We start from the raw sequence: 18160 nt of genomic DNA on the forward strand, positions 1-18160 counted from the left end.
CTCGCAGCCAGTCAGCGCTCTTCTTATATAAAAAATTTTCCCAGTAGCATTCAGCTTACTTGCTCATTATATGAATGAGTTCCATATATTATACTGAATATTTATGACCAAAGTTATTTTTTTAACCAAAACTAAAAATTTAAGAATATCCATAATGCATACAAGTCAGCTGTTCACTTGCACCCGGCAGTACAGCAGTCATTATTACCCCCCCCCCCACCAGTACCGTACATGTTACTAACGTGTAGAGCAACTTTGTTTATCTGCTAGCCTGTCACTATCACTGGATCCAGTTTAAACATGTTTTATCCTGTAAACACCAGCTGGTGATGGGGAATGTTAGTGGTGATGATTAGTGTTGGTGGCAAGTGGTGTTGGTGAGTGTTGGTGGTGGTGAGTGTTGGTGGTGGTGGTGGGGAGTGTTGGTGGTGGTGGTGAGTGTTGTTAGAGTGTGTTCTTGGTGGTGGTGGTGGTGTGAGTGATGGTGGTGGTGGTGGTGGAAGTGTTGGTGGGGGTGTTGGTGGGGGGTGGTGGGTGTGGGGGGGTGGTGGGGGGTGTTGGTGGTGGTGTTGGTGAGTGTTGTTAGGTGTGTGTTCTTGGTGGTGGTGGGGTGAGATTGGTGGTGGTGGGAGTGTTGGTGGTGGGGAGTATTGGTGGTGGTGGGTGGTGGGGGATGGTGGTGGGGAGTGATGGTGGTGGGGGTGGTGGTGGTGGTGGGGGTGTTGGTGGTGGGGAGAGATGGTGGTGGGAAGTTGGTGGTGGGAGTGTTGGTGATGGGGAGTGTTGGTGGTGGGGAGTGATGGTGGTGGGGAGTGTGGTGGTGGGGTGTTGGTGGTGGTGGGGGTGTTGGTGGTGGTGGGGTGGTGGTGGTGGTGGTGGTGGGTGGTGGTGGTGGTGGTGGTGGTGGTGGTGGTGGGGGTGGGGAGTGTTGGTGGTGGTGGTGTTGGTGGTTGGTGGTGTGAGTGTTGGTGGTGGAGTGGTGGTGGTGGTGGGGAGTGGTGGTGGTGGTGGTGGGGAGTGGTGGGGGTGGTGATGGGGAGTGTTGGTGGTTGGTGGTGGGGTGTTGGTGGGGTGGTTGGTGGTGGTGGGGTGGGTGGTGGGAGTGATGGTGGTGGTGTTGGTGGTTGGTGGTGGTGGTGGTGGTGTTGGTGGGGTGTTGGTGGTGGTGGTGGTGGTGGTGGTGGGGTGGTGGTGGTGGTGGTGGTGGTGGTGGTGGTGTGGTGGTGGTGGTGGTGGTGGTGGTGGTTGGTTGGTGGTGGTGAGTGTTGGTGGTGAGTGGTGGTGGTGAGTGGTGGTGGTGAGTGGTGGTGGGGAGTGTTGGTGGTGAGTGGTGGTGGGGAGTGTTGGTGGAGTGTGTTGTTGGTGGTGGGGTGTTAGTAGTGAAAAGTGACTCACATAGTCACTTTGGACTATGTTGATATATAACAGACCGAGTCCATTATTATTCCAAATGTGGATATAACGGACTTTTAGCTTTAACGGACAGGCCTGACTCCCCATTAGTCCATTTTATCGGGGATTTACTGTATTTTTTATCAAGAGCAAATACTCGTATACTAATTTACAATTTTAAAAACTAGTGACCAATACTCAAACTACAATCTAATAAATTATTAAATGTTCAATTAAAATTTTATATCAGTAATAAATGCTGAAGAAAATATAAACTCATTTATTTCCATAAATATATACAGTATCACAAGTATTATTCAAATACCTGTATTTGGTTGAGTATTAAAACACTTTGCTCAAAAATTGTGCAAGCATTATAAAATAACATTAATAAACGTAATAGCAAGGATGAATGAGTATTTTGTACCTGCAACTTTGAGAGCTCTTCATATTGAGGAAATATAATGTAATGAACTGCTCTGACAGTACAGAAAACAAAAAAATAAGTGCCACCTGCCATTTCCCATTAATGAAAATTGAAGGGATACTGCATTTATTATGGCAAAAAAGAATATGCAGGAATTGTAAAAGGTATACATAATTGTAACCATGAAATTATAGTTAAAATCAACCATAAAAAAGGAGTGGACATTGATATGGTCATTATTTGGTGTTTTCAGTGAATTTTTTTTTTCACACACAGCAGAGCTACTTTAAGTATACACATTACACATAAAGCTGTTAAAAGTATATGAAACCATCCTCTCTTTTATGTATACGTACTGTTAAAAATTCTCTAAAATGGATTTCTCCCGTATGCAACCTCGGAACAACATTTTGTGCATGTGTCAAATATAAAATTATTCCCTTATAAGAACACTGATGTAAACAATAGGCCACATGTATTCCCTACATCAGCAAGACCCCATAATCTGGAAAGCCTATATTACAATGGCACAAAATTTCTTTGGAGTGTCCTATCATAAATTTCTAATCTATCCCACGAGTCAGAGAGCTCTCAAGTGTAATCTCAAAATCATTAAGAGCAGACAAAACATTAATGAGATCTCGGACTAGCTGTGGGTCTCTGAGAAAGGAAGAGTCATCATACATATGACTTGTAACTGGAGAGCGTTGAAGGGGTAACAAGATGCGTGGTAAGAGGTGTGCTCTGAAAAGGGAAAATTTAATGCATTAATGCAAGCTAAACTTAATGGTTGCTCCTCGTGTAACGAGGATGGCCGGCCCTAGGGCCACCTAGGCATGAATTTGTTTAAGGTGTAGAAGCTGTCGTCAACACAACAACCACATCCTAAGTTAACGAGTTGCATGACCCAGTGTCAAGGAATAGTCTGAGAAGACCGGACAACTCGCCAACTGCACTGGCTAACCATTATCCCGGAATACGATCCACAAATCGATTAATGTCCAGGTCCCCAATTACTACTGGGTAGACAGAGGGAAATGGCATAAAGAAATTTGCCCATAGTTTCACCCTGCCCAGGGACTGAACCCGGGTCCGCTCACTTGCAAGCTGACCGTTACACTACAGGTGTTAGCTAGACATTATCAATTAGATCATTTTTTTCTTGTAATTTTACTCGAACTTTACTTTACTTTAGCTACATGATTTTCCTCTTTGTAGAATGATTTACCCCCTAAATATAGAATTCGAAGGACAATCGAGTCACATCGACCAGAGTGGATAAATCGGCAGAAAAAAATATGAAGCCCCCTGGTGCTTTCCTTTTTGTGTCCTGCCGACCGCCAGCCCCACACGTTGTAACACATGGAGAGTTGTCATTTTACTTAAGAGCAAAACTGACCATACTGACATTTTCATATGAGGTTTCCCTATTCTTTTGTGAATAAATCTTAATTTTGACCATGGTGGCACTTGTCCACTATCATTATTTGCACCTCAATTGTGAATGGTAATTCTATTATGTGTCTAATGAGAACCCAGGGATTAAAAAAAAAAAAAAAAACGAGTTAGTTTTGTGTGCAGATTGCTCAGGCGAGGAAGCCATTACTAAGCTTGTGTTTTATATAATGATTTTTAATAGTTTTCAGCACAAAAGTAATTGGTAGATGTTTTTCCTGGTAATTAAGTATTTAAGTGATGATCACAGTCAACCAACTGAAACCATGGCATTAAGATGAATCCTACAATGAAGTATTTAAAATAGCACAAGATAAAGCAGATTCACTTGCCATCAATCCAAGGATATGCAAACCTCCCAAGAGACTGACAGGCAAAGGACAGCTACATTACTCTGTTACAGTAAGAGACCAGTACAAAAGCCAGTACTTTGAGTATGTGGACACTGTCATACAACAGTTGAACACAAGATTGTATTCTGAAAACTGATCTGAAGTGCTACACTGCACTGGAAACCATGATCATCACTGGAAAAACTGATGAGGTTACCAAGCTGTATCCAGAGCTTAATTGAGACAACTTAAGTTTCAACTCCCCATGTTCAAGAGCACAACCGGGGCAGCCTCACTCAACAAGGCAGAGGAGGCATATCATGGTATGGATTCAGCATGCAAACACTTTTCTTTGTCTGCCCTGTATCAAGCTACGAATGTGAGTGTAGCTTGTCTGTTTTACATCGCCAGAAAATATGGCCAAAGTCACCACTAACACAAAGGCATCTGAATCACGATACAGTATGTCATGTTCATAAGCAGGAACTAGACAAGCCAATGTGAATGTGCAAAAGCTGGCCACAGAATTTGCAGGCAGATCAGTTCAAATATGATTTGTGTTTGGTAACACTGGTAGTATGTGAAGTGTTTGTTTTTATTCACAGAAAATTTCTTGGATACGTATTATTGTATTACATCTGCAAAAAATAAAAAGTATAAATGCCTTCTTACTTTTATAATTTCTTTTCACAGCATAATAAACATGCTTGAAGATATCTAGTTTTATAGTTACAGAATATATTCATAGATATATATACTTTATTTACAAGTTTTCACAGTCATTCTCGCCCCCCCCTAAATTCACAAAAATTCTATGCAACTGCTACAAGTACTGTAATCCAATTAACAGTTTCTGTCAGCATGACTGCTGACATGAGAAGAAAATAACAAGCTAGAATATTTAGACTTACCTGGCTGCAAGACAAACAAATAACTGGAATTTGTCATCTTTGCCAAGATGTGTGGAGGAAGCATTGATACGAGACACCAGAGACACAAACTCGGCCATGCTTGCTAATCCATGATCCCGACTATCTCTTGCAATACCAGTCAATTGTTCTCTTTCCATTTCTTCGCGCAAGACCACTTCAAAATGTTGTTGTACTCTTTCTGTTAATTAAGACATCATTATGGTGAATAACCCCAGTGTTCAATACATGTATTAACTTTAACATTTCTTTTTAACAAACCTTCCTTCTTTCTCCAATAAGAAGGTTGGAAATAAAAGTTTTTCTAAAGTGAAAATGGCTATAATTTAAACACTACATAGTCTACCAACATGTTAAACAATCTATCCTATTACAATAAAAATTTTAATCCAAAGATTAATGAGTTACCAAGGGTGTCCAAAGGGTTACTCCTCGGTGCCTTAAGTGACCAAAATGTCAGTACAGTATTGGGTGTCTCGGGTATAAATATTCTCACAGCCCCACATATTTTTCTGTCTTGCATTACTCTATTATGAACTCCTACTTTTCTAGTTCTATTTTTGTTAAGCACAGTTCCCAAATACCAGTATCTCAGTTAATGCAAAATTATCAGACACCCAAACTTTAATATTAACAAATAACTTTACAACAATCAATTAGAAAATATATATTTTAACTTCTCTGCTGCAACATTATATAAAAAAGGGTCCCAGAGGCTATAGGAGCAATGTAGATACAGCACACCGTATACAATAACTGACTTCCCAGCTAAGTGAGCAAGGAGTTGAGGGCTGCATCCACTCAGACACTGGACCCCTCTATTACTCTATTATTTCTTTTACTCGATATATGATCTGCTCCAGTTACTAATATGTACAGGAAGTTGTTCATGGTACAATTACAATATTTTTTCTTTCAAATACCTGTATGGTTTTCTGTCATGGTAGAAACAATATTGTACTTACCAAAATAGTCCCAGAGATATAGGTTCTTGCCAAAAAAACGTGTGGATTTAAAGCCATAAGAGAAAACTTGTTCAAGGCAACAGACGAGGCCAAAGTCTCCACACAGCAGGAGTGTTAGGCTCCCCCGTTCCTTCTCTGGCTTGTAGAAGTACTTCACCAAACTATTGACAGAGTCACCTGTTGAAACAATAAATGATTATTCTACAATAAAATATGAAACCAAACTAATGTATTGCCTAATATTGTGATTGGTTGGCAGTTTGATTAAAGGAACAAAATGAGCTAAAAATTAGGTATAGTATTATTTTTACTGGGTGCCTGCTAGAAATTCACTATACAGTACTTCCATAATTTAATTTAGAAAGTACAGTAACTGTTATCCATTTATTTAAAGTTTCCATCTCGGTTGCTTTGTCTACTTCACACGTTGCATTCCTTTTTAAATTTTTGGTGTACTTGGACATGCATAGTTTCATCAAACTCTGCAGGAGTGTACATTAACAAATACATAGGTAATGTTTATAATCATTTAAGGGTATGACATACCAAGGTGTTGTTGTATATCAGGAACTGTAAGTCTCAGATCTGCACGTCTTGGGCCAGGAACATTTGGGGATCTGCATCGTGGAGGTGTTCGACATGATTCTACCAAATCGTCTGAAGTAATATGGGACGGAACCAACTCTCCGACAAGAATTCGTTCTAAAGACCCGTCATCGATTCCACGACCGAGCCAACGTCCACAAGGGAACCTAGTGAAAAACATAACAGGTTTTGTATAGACATAAAGTAGCTAAAAACTCCTACTTATAATAACAGTAAAGTACTATTTTACCCCCACATTTATAACCAGGTGAAGTATGTACTATTTCTTTAAAGTGCAGTACTTACACCACTTGTGAACTTCCTAGTACAGTATCAGACAATGGACAAGGTTAAAAATATTGACTACTGAATTTTGCATATTTTGACATATTTTGTCCCTTGACATATATTTAGGATGAATGAATAGGCAACAGCAGAAGTTCATCCAAGCCAACGTGCATGATATGAGGCAGGTGACCTGGCAACACAGTATGGGGATGAGTCGACAGATATGCTTTAACCCCTGGGCTTCTGACTATATATGCAGGTATATTCGGGAACATTAAAGAACAAATATAAGACAATTCTAGTCCTATAAACTAGCCCTGCAGGATATAAACAGGAAATAAATACATGCCCTTAACACAAGTTGGCAACTTTTACGGCAGAAGGGATGTTTATGCTAGGGATGGGGTGGCAACCCTGGCTGGCTCTCTCGAGAGGGCAGTTCAAAAGATGTCGAAGTCTTTAAACTGCTAGGGGAACATATGAGCATGGAGGTGGAGGAGACTGCAGTGGGAGCGGGTAAACAAAGTGAAAGGTTGCAGGGAAACAGTGCTAGGAATGATGACAAAACTAAATTAGGCAGGGAGTTAAAACCTAAACGCGTCAAAGAGAGGACGGGGCATCGGTATGTACCGAAAAAATAGATATACCAATAGCATTCACCAAAACATGGATAAACTTAGACTCACGTGAGTTACCTGCCGAATACCAAATTGCAGGTTACAAATTATTCCATACCGATAGGCAGATTAGGAAAGGAGGCGGTATAGCAATCTACAGTATGTCAGGGATAATCTGAAGTGTGAAGTATGTCAGGGATAATCTGAAGTGTGAAAAAAATAAGGAAATAAAAACTGAATTGAATACAGAAGCAATTTGGATAGAATTAATCGATGGTAAAGAAAAATTAAACGCAGGAGTAATATATATACCTCCTAATCTTGATAGAGTTAATGAGCAACTTATATGGGATGAAATACACAGGGCTTCCAGGCATAGCAATGTCTGTATAGTAGGCGACTTTAACTTTAGCCAAATAGATTGGATCGACCTTACAGGGAACTCAGAATCAGATGATTTTCTTGAAACAGTTCAGGACTGTTTCCCAAGTCAACATATAACCGAACCCACCCGGGGTAATAATATACTCGATTTAGTTCTGTCAAACAGAGAAAACCTCATTAGTAATGTCGAGGTAGGGAACTAACTTGCCAACAGCGATCAGAAAGAAATAATATTTCAATTAAAATTTAATGGCAGTCACAAGGAAAAATTCCATTAAAGTCCCAGATTTCAGAAGGGCAAACTTTGATAGGTTGAAAAGGCAGCTGAGAGAAGGGGTATCACATTTGGGGATGGATTACATGACCTCACACAATGTACCCACAGAGGGCAAGCTCACTTTATCTGGAGACCTGACAACAATATCCTCACAAAATATGACGGTTGAGGATTACCTGATCACGAGATCTGCGATTGACGAGTTCTACAACAATTTAAATAATGAGTTACTTAACGCACAAAGGCAGAACATACCATACAGAAAACTCAGATCAGACAACAATGACCCTAAATGGAAAATAATTTTTTAAAGAATATTATTGGACAAAGGAAGGCTATAAGTAGAAGAATAAATCGTGGTGAAGTTTAACTCCGAGATTATTATAAGGTATTGGCCGGTAGGATTAAGACCGAGATAAGAAAAGCAAAGAGGAATAATGAACTGAAGGTAACAAGGGAGGCAAAGTCAAACCTCAAGGGATTCTTTCAAATGTATCAAACTAAAACACGAGAAAAGATTGGACCAATACAGTCATATGACGGAGAAATGAGCAAAAATCTGAATAAAATATTTTTCAACAGTTTTCACCACCGAAAATTTAAACATGATACCCGAGATAGTGAAGAAAATAGATTAAGTGAGATAGTAATGACTAGTAAAGATGTTAGTAAGCAAACAGATAAACTAAAGCCGAATAAGTCGCCAGGCCCCGATGAGATATTTGCCAAAGTATTAAGGAATGTAAGGAAGAGCTTAGCATGCCCTTAGCAAATTTGTTTAACCTGTCCTTAAAAATGTGTGTAGTACCAGAATCCTGGATGATAGCAAACGTAATACCGATTTTCAAGAAGGGAGATAGAACACTGTCCTCTAACTCCCGTCCAATCAGCTAAACATCAATTGTAGGCTAATTACTGGAAGCAATAACTTCAAACTCTATTCGAAATCACCTGGAGATGCACAAGTTGATCAATGATTCCCAACATGGCTTCACAAGTGGGCATTCATATCTAACTAATCTATTAACATTCTTTTCAGCTGTTTTCGAATCAGCGGACGAGGGGCACGACTATGATGTGGAATTTCTTGAATTTAGTAAAGCCTTCGACAGAGTCCCCCACGAAAGACTACCGTAATACAAAAAGTGGAGGCTTGTAGCATTGGAGGAGATATTCTAAAATGGATTAGTGTGTGGTTACAGGACAGGAAACAGCGAGTGAGCATTAACGGCACTAAATCCGATTGGAGTAACTTCACTAGTGGAGTACCCCAAGGGTCAGTACTTGGACCATTAATATTTATTATATACATAAACGACATAGATATCGGCATAGACAGCAACATAAGTAAATTTGCTGACGACACTAAAATAGGGCGTATAATTAAATCTCTGCAAAACTACAGGAAGATCTAAACAAATTTTTCGAATGGTCTGAAAAATGGCAGATGAAATTCAACATGGACAAATGTAAAGTACTTAGCCTAGGAAAACCAGATGAACAATATAGAGATATTCGAATATGAGAAAAATTAGGAGTAATGAGAAGTAGGAATCTTAAGCCAAATAAACAAGGTGTGTTTATTCGAAAAAAGGCTAATAAGTACTGTACTTGGGTTCATACAAAGGAGTGTTAGTTACAAGAATAGAGAGGTCATCATGAAACTGTATCTTGCGCTTGTGAGACCTCACTTGGATTATGCAGTTCAATTCTGGTCATCGTATTACAGAAAGGATATAGAATCCCTAGAAAGAATTTAGAGGAGAATGACAAGACTAATCCCGGGCATAAGGAACCTTGAGTACTGAGACGGGTTACAGCATCTTAATTTGCATTCCCTCGAGAGACGTAGAGTGAGGGGCGATATGATAGAGGTGTATAAATGGAAGTCAGGGCTCAACAAAGGTACTCAAACTATCCAACCAGGAACGAACTTGTATCAATGGCTTTAAATTAGACAAATTTAGATTTAGGCACGAGATAGGTGAACATTGGTTCGGAAATAGAGTAGTGGATGAATGGAACAAGTTACCAAACATCATCATTAACTTGAATATGCTGGATAGCTTCAAACATAGATTGGATGGATATATGAGCAATAGGGGTTGGGTGTAAATGGGACTGCCTAATATGGGCCAATAGGCCTGCTGCAGTTTCCTCCATTCTTATGTAGTGTATCACAATAATAGACATGTACTTGGGGGATGGGGGTAGAAACACATGGCGAAGGGAGTGAAGTCCAAGGGTGAGAATCCTACATCACAAAAGCCGAGAAGCTACTGAGAAGAGACTGGGAGGCTCTCATACCCACTTGGCAACATAATCTAGCCAGGCCCACCTTTTTTATTAAAATAAGTCCACAAAAGACCAAAAAGTCATATGATGTGACTGGAAGACTAGTGGGTTAAATGGCAAGCTATCTAAGATTTATGATTGGAAATCGTCTGAGAATATATTCTTGTACAGTATATAACTTAATTAGTTATCAATGTATAAAATGTGGAAAAACAATGTTATTGACAAATATATGAGTAACTGATAATGTGGACACTGCAGCCATATCATGTGTTCTGACTCGGTTACTCTCAAGACATTATGGATAGGCAAAAATGCCTTGTATATAGTAAACATAAAATGTTTTAAAACGTGATTTGAAATGATTGAATTAATGTACAGCTGTAACTACGAATTTTCATGAACCAACCTTTGTGAATCGGGGATGGCTTCCTTCTGTCTTAAAGTCAGTGTGACAGTTTCAGTGTTCTGGTGTTACAGACTTCAAATATCTGAGATCTTACCAAATTAAAATTTTCATTTAATTACTATCATTGTCTCTGGTTGATTTACTGAAATCATGACATCATTGCTTTAAACACAATTGGCATTTGGCGCCATGAATTTAAAGTTGTGTGCTAAGAATGGAAAGTTGATTAGTAGACACTCTAGAGTGAGATACAGGCTGGTGGAGCCTCAAATCAATTTTGGTATCATCATCTTTGAATGATTTGGCATTATTTATGCCTCACCCATCCCCTCTCCTATCCTCAGTGGCTGCTAACCCACACCTATGTCACCACAGCCTGGCACACCACCTATGTAAAGGTTTACCAACCACTTAATACCACAAAACCCACCACTGCACCACAACAAGCACCTTGTACATCACAATAATAATCAGGGCTCGGTAGTTGCCACATTCTAATGATTGGGGAAGCATCCTCATCATGTCACACTGTCACAAAAATTGAAGCGATTGCTGCTAGTACAAGAATGAAATAAAGTGTCCCATTTGAGAAGGAAAAAAAAAAAATCCATGCAGATGCAAACCCTGCTTGTGAACTATTACCATACTGGCAAATACTGTATCAAAATAGTGATGCTTTTACTGTAATTTAATGTAGTCATTACTGAACATCCTCATGTAATTTTTGAACCACTCAAAAACCCCATAAGTTACTGTGCAAATCCACAAACTCATTGTCAACTGTATTGAGGACACACAGAGAAGACCAAAAACAATATTCTGTACCTCAATTGTGGACTGGGCAGTGGGCATTTAACATTTTAATTTGTCTTTGCACTACCTTCAGTGTAAGTCTATACATTATTGTAGTTGAATCTTCTCTGTATGTCAACTTGCATTTAACTTACTTCCAGGTGTGTCCGGTGACTTCATTCCTGACCAGCACGTGTTCCACCATCCATTTTGGAGACATGCCTGTATTGTCATGGCCAATCCTTAATGTTGTCAATAAGCCCAGATTTTTGTGCTGTACAAAGATGAATACTTAGTTTGAGAATATATATATATATATATAGTTTATGAGCTGAAGCTCTTTGGATTACATGATCACTGTTAACAAAAGTATGCCCCTGGTGACGTAATACAGACTACAGTAAGTTTTAATAACAATATCAGTGACTGATATGTTTGTAAAAAATTTTGTGTTCTGTACTAATTCACTTACCCACAGACCAACAAAAGTAGATTCAGTTTAAGTTTATACATGACAGATGTGTTTAGTACAAAAAATACAGTAATATGATTACAGCATAAAAAGAAAAAATCATAACATATATTTATATACATAATAATGTAGCCCTACCTGAAAGACGAGTTCGACCTGGCTTCTTGGAACAGGAATGTTAGAAGTTTGACCAAGAGTACCGCCAAGGCTGACCCAGGCATTAGCCGAGGTGCTCGCTCCACTCAACTTACGTGAAGGAAATACTACCACTCGATATGGCACAACTGAAACACACAAGGATAAATATTATTCAACTTCAAACTTGTGTTAGCCCACTGTGAAGCCACATTATTTATAATATTTTGGTGATATGAAGCAGCAAACCAAATATCACTTGATCCACTAAGAACTTTCCAAGTTAATGGATGGACAAAAATTTCATAAACGGCCAAACAGATAGATGGATGAATGGAAGGAAGGTCAGTGGTACAGATTAACCTAATCCTACTCAATATTCCATCAACTGGCAATCCCCAATTATTGGCAGTGTTTTAGAAAATGCATTGTCAGGCAACCTCCACATTGATGGCATGTTCAACCACCATGTAGTTTTCCAGCTGGCCACAGGAAAAAGAGTTGTACAGTAATAACTCATACACTGTATTTAAATCACTTATTTTTATTTGCTCTCAGAACAAATAATACAAGGCACAGTATTTTTAATAAATAAACTAAATGAATAAATTTTTTTTAAACTTCAATTTTACATAAAGGGGTCTTACAGGTGCAGCTCGGTGCTGCCAGATAGCTGAACATTTATTTTTAAATTCTCCACTTCCATCATTTATCAGCTTGCCAGCCCTAAAAGTGGTCAGTCTATCAGTATTCTTTGTTATGACCTTCATGTCCAGTTTTAGTACATGAGGAAACCGGAATACAGTACCTGGTGAAAATCAGTATAACACCCTTCTCACACCCATACTGGGGATTGAACCCACAATGCAGTGGGTCAAGTGCAGTCCTGCTGCTGGTGCTGTGTGTTTATAGGTAATAAATTATTATTTTACCCCAAATATGCAGCAAATATAGTGTTTCTAAGCACTTCTCTTATGCTGAGGACCAGTCCGTCAATGTCACTGTGCTAAAGCTCACACACGAGCTATCATTTCTAAATTTACTTAATAAATCTACTTGCTCTTCAATCTCACCCCCACTCTCTGATTCCCATATTATTTTACTTATTTTTCTGCGGGTCAAGGCTGTAATACTGTGGCAAAAGGTCTTTCTGTCCGATGCATCACTGGAAATGCCAGATACTTCCTCCTTAACAACAAAACATGCTACTGGTGCAAGGAGGTACCACCAACCCAGGGAGGAAAAAGTTGACAAGTAGAAATCAGGCACCAAACTTAAAAATTATTTTGTGGTCAGCTGAGGTGCCTTAAAAAGTGAGTGATGAAGGAACGTAGACCTACAATCAATGTTCTGTAATTTGAGGTTGTAAGATAAACCTTTACTATCATACCTCTTATTACAGATGAGATGCATTCTTAAAGCTGGTCTGCTTAGCCAAATATTCATTAAAAGAGGCCATTATAATATGGTGCTCATGGAGATGGGCACTTGCTAATGGCAAAATTAATCATAATGATAAATACCCAGTAAATCCCTTTAAATACTACTATTTTCTTATAGAGTGAATAAATAATGATTAAATGTGCCAAAATAGGTCTTAAACATTAGAAAAAAGTTGGTTACTTAGAAATACAAGTGATTTTCCACCACTGTCTCCGTACGAAAAGTAAACAATAAGCAGCAAGCAAACGGCTCCAGCGCAATGATGATAATACAATAAATATGGCTGTCAAGAGGTGACAATGCTTAAATTTTACATTTAAATGAACACTTCGTAAACATAAATTATTAATGAAACTTAATTTAATAGCACTCGCCAGTTATTTTTTTCAGAGCTTGTTGTGTGGTTTACCACAGACAAATACTCCGTCTCAACTCTTTGTATTACATTCATTTTCAGGTCCATACTAATGACTTTCCTGGGCACCTTGGCTGGTTTACCAACACATTCACTTGCAGGCCATTTCCCAGACATAATGGGCAGAAAATATCCACAGATAGCAAAAATATGAAGAGACTTACCATGATACAACAGACAAATCTTGGCTGGCTACTGTATACATTTTGAGATGATCACTTATTGGCTTAGACTAAGCCTTAGCGGATGTAAACAACAACGATGGCAGCGGAATTTATAGTTTGTTCTTTTTCACTAATGTCAGATTGATTTTTTTTTTCTAATGAAACTATAATTACTATTATCCATAGCATTATGGGGCAATGGGCCCCATTATCAACCTACTGTATTATTTAATGGGAATTTCTATTATTCAGCATGGATGGCCCTGGTCCCAAGGTTCCTGGATAAGAGAGGGTCAATCTGTACCCCTATAAGCCACCTATAATCTACTGTAAGGCAGAAGCACGAGAATAGATAAATACAATACACTACATAAATCGCATTTCTTTTGAAAGTTAGTGAACACTTACTTGTGGATGCATAAGTGTTTGTGAAACAGAAGTAGTCAACAGCATTCAGAGAGAGCAAATAGGACAAGAACTGTTCCTTCTCATCATCACACCGGAGGAAGGCATAGCGCTTGTATAAACTTCTTAGTAACTCAGAATCGCCCAAGAGAGTCGTCAGATGTTTAGATAGAACCTTCTTCTCCAAGGAGAGTCTCACCCAGGCCCGTGCATACCCAATTTGTGTCTTGATTTCTGTCATTGCCAGCACATTACGCATATCAAAAGTAACTGATATAGGGAGTGGACGTAAGGTAGGAACACCAGGGTCAGATGGACGTGATCGGCGGTCAATGCTACGGTCACTGGGCCACCGTTCTTGTAGAGATTTTTTTCGCAGACTATTTGTATTGCTTGGAGACTTTGTTGGTGAAGCTGGTGCACTTTCAGTCTCCAGAGCCATTGTTGAGAGGTCTAAAACAGGATAACACTTTACTGTCGAGGACTAAAGAGCCACCGTATACAAATATGAATATAATTTATCAATAAAAAAACCAGGGATTGAATTTAGTTACCCTAACAAAACTTTTCCAAGTGAAACACCTTTCTTGTTCCAAGTAAAAAGTAGGAAAGTATGTACAGTAGAGTTGTGTACAAAATTTCCTAGACACTTGGCAGTATCTAGCATTTAAGGATCATTAAGTGAAGGAGATTGGAATTTTAATACACGAGTAGTTCTCTGATTTTTCTTTGTGCTATAGATTTGGGGTTTTTTTATTATCTTTTTATTACCATTTTGTATGCCCAACAAAATATGTAATGAAAAGCAATAAGCCAATCATATACAGTATATATGACCCAGAAATTGATGCCAGATACTGCCATTTGTTCAGGGAATTTTGTCTGCAACTGTACCATTGATAAACTTTTCTTTAAAAAATTAATATAGTAAAAGAAATAATGATAATCTCACCATTAAATGTATAATATTGTCTTTAATATCCATAAATATGAATAATTTTAGGGATATCGTGCATTATTTAAATGAGATAATCTTGACCATTAATGAAGCAGTATAATATTCACACAACAAGCAGAATTAAAACATGCTGAGGAAGTTAAAAATCACCAAAGCCACTTACCAAAATTATTTGCTAACTGGGAAGCCAGAAACCCAAGACCACTAATGTTACCCGTTTTAAGGGATAAGACAATCTCCGACAATGGTGACAAACTGCTAATCTTTGGTGTGGTATTTTGAGGAACTGAAAAACAATTGTGAACCCTTCTGAGTGTGATGTACACACTCAAACAATGCCTTCCTTGTTGTGTTAGTGGAAACTGCAGGCACTTTTACCATGTTAAATAGTTCAGAAACTATGAATATTTACTGAAGTTAATAGAGGCTTTGTTAGTCCAGTACAGTAGTTAGAGGGAAAAATAGCAGGCAATGAATGGAGAAGTCCCATTATAGCCCAAAGGTATGGAGGCATTCTTCAAGCCTTTATTCTACCGATGTATGTCAGAGCAAGGCAGATTTTCAAATGGACCATAAAGAAATGTCCAAAAGTTGCATTATAATCTAAAATACTTTAGATTGTAAAAACAAATGAGGCAGCATTAGTGGTCAGAGTCTGGTGAAAGGAGAAAAATTAGAAGGGAATTTCCACTTGCATACTTACACTCTTGAAGGTTCACGTCACAAACATGCACTAACATATACAGGAAAAGGAAAGCTGAATACCTGTGATGCTTTTCTACAGATTAATGTAAAGCCAGAAGGTGAAGACTAACTTCAAGAATGATTAATGTATACAGTACTCTTTGTCAAGCAAATAGCCAAAGCAGAGCCATATTAAAAAAATATATATTTATATGAATATCTATAGAAGCATGAATAAATCAACTTTATCTGGTAACTACATAATGTACACCATCTGTCATTTCATACCTACTTAAATCACTGATATCTGAACTTCTTTAAGAGCATTCAGTTACTATACTCACTCTCAGGTTGATGAAAAGACAGTAATACAGTACAGCCACTCTTTGACTTAACTTACGACCACCCGGACATACGACCGCCTCAGTCATACCAAAAAATTTTGAAATTACATATTTTCGAGTCCCGACGTTAGTGATTGTGCTGTGTACTGACAAAAAATTTTTTTGTAATTCCTTTTAAAATGGCTGGCATGCTTAAAAGTGAGAGTTTTGTGGAGCCGAGAAGAAAAAGAGACACCCATTTTAGATTTTCAATGCATTATTTAAGCGTTTTCAACTTACGACCAATTCGACTTATGACCTGGATTTGGGTCCCTAACCCTGTCGTAAGTCGAGGAGTGGCTGTACTTCTTTATTATATACTGTATGTGCATTTATTCTTAATCATTCAAGGGTATGTCCAATACAGCATTACTATAAAATACTGTAAAAAAAAAATATATATATATATACACACACAGTATGCCCCCCCAAGTTCGCAGATTTTTACTTCACAGTTCTCGGTTATTCGCGGATGACACCCTGGATGTACCCAAGAATGTCTGAGGGTAGTTTTGAAGTTGCCGTCATTTTTGCGGCTGTAACAGGGAGCCATTCGTTCTAGAGACAGTAATTTCCTTTACCTGTATTGTAAATTTGTGTGTGTGTGTGTAAATACACACACAAAACATATACAAATAAATAATAATGGAAAAAATACTCACAAATAATCAGAAACAAATTTATTAAAAATGTACTATATTAATAGAGCATGGACTTGAGGGTAGACTCACATTTTAAAGAAATTTGTTTCCAATTATTTTTGAGAGAATTTTCCAATTATTTTTATTGTTGTGTTTTGTGTGTATTGACACACACAAATACAATACTACAGGTAAAATAAATAATTGTCCTAAGGGCAAACACTTAAAGGGAATATACATTTATTTGTACAAAAGTACAAAATTTACCCCCCACCACATACATTATACTCCTACACTTATTTGTTCTTATTTTTATCTTTATAGTACTGTACAGTATGCAGTTTTCACTATTTTTATAAGACAAATTATGTGATTACTTACATATAACACTTTACAGTAAATAACAATCACCTCGGTGTGAACAATTGTTGACAACCAGACTTATATGTCTGATTTTCAACCCAGAGAGTTCTGTTTCATATTTTGTTTTAATTGTTGATGAAACAGTGTTTTAATAACCTTGTTATACATTTAAAGACCTTAGTTGTTGAAGTGCAGTAACAACATAACTGATTTTCTTTAAACAGTTCAGATAAGCAGTTATCCCCCCATATATCGCATTTTTTGAACTGGGGTCTGCCTAATTAGTCCGATTTATTGAGGGTCTATTGTAGATAGATAGATAGATAGATAGATAGATATATAGATATAGATAGATAGATAGATAGATAGATAGATAGATAGATAGATATATATATATATATATATATATATATATATATATATATATATATATATATATATATATATATATATATATATATATACACAGTGTTATACAGTATATTGTGTTTCATCAAAAAGACTTTAATCTGACGTATTCAGTACTAAAGAAGTGTCAAAATTACCAGATGCTGTAACCCATTTTCTAACTATCCCTTTAACAGGATATCGATTAAATAAATTCATTACAATCCTCTGGATATAATGTTAATCACATATTATGATAGGAATGGTTAAATCAAGTTAACAATAAGTTAATTTTTAATGCAGAAAATGAGACATGCTATTAAGAGTAACACATTTAAAAGTATTGTGCCTTGGATGCAACTGGCAACCCAAAAAAGTGTAAATTTAAATAATATGTATGAACATCAAATTAATAAGGGTTTTAATAATGCTGTATACAGTATTATTAATTTTCCTTTTTAGTGAATAATCTGCTGCAGTATATATTCTCTGGATATTCATATAAAGATGTTAATTAAAAATACCTTTGAAACTTAAAGAATACTCTGGCTCATTCATGCAAT

General features: G+C 37.6%; 1 protein-coding gene across 5 annotated transcripts in view; it reads right to left on the reverse strand.

Annotated features, from left to right (window-relative positions):
- Window positions 1-1315: 1315 nt before the first annotated feature.
- Window positions 1316-18160, reverse strand: part of LOC121861208 (DENN domain-containing protein 5B-like) — a 124012-nt gene continuing 107167 nt past the window's right edge. For 3 of the 5 annotated variants that reach the window (XM_042358834.1, XM_042358832.1, XM_042358831.1), the window contains exons 16-23: window positions 15303-15425; window positions 14185-14634; window positions 11758-11903; window positions 11303-11421; window positions 6047-6252; window positions 5501-5677; window positions 4518-4716; window positions 1316-2563 (exon numbers count right to left, since the gene is read on the reverse strand). In XM_042358834.1, the coding sequence (XP_042214768.1) occupies window positions 2383-2563; window positions 4518-4716; window positions 5501-5677; window positions 6047-6252; window positions 11303-11421; window positions 11758-11903; window positions 14185-14634; window positions 15303-15425 (1601 nt within the window). In that variant the 3' untranslated portion in view covers window positions 1316-2382. The remainder of the gene's footprint in view (window positions 2564-4517; window positions 4717-5500; window positions 5678-6046; window positions 6253-11302; window positions 11422-11757; window positions 11904-14184; window positions 14635-15302; window positions 15426-18160) is intronic. The other 2 variants (XM_042358836.1, XM_042358835.1) reach the window with 1 other exon arrangement.

This window comes from Homarus americanus, unplaced genomic scaffold (genome assembly GCF_018991925.1).
Source record: "Homarus americanus isolate GMGI-L3 unplaced genomic scaffold, GMGI_Hamer_2.0 scaffold21314, whole genome shotgun sequence".
NCBI classification, from domain to species: domain Eukaryota; kingdom Metazoa; phylum Arthropoda; class Malacostraca; order Decapoda; family Nephropidae; genus Homarus; species Homarus americanus.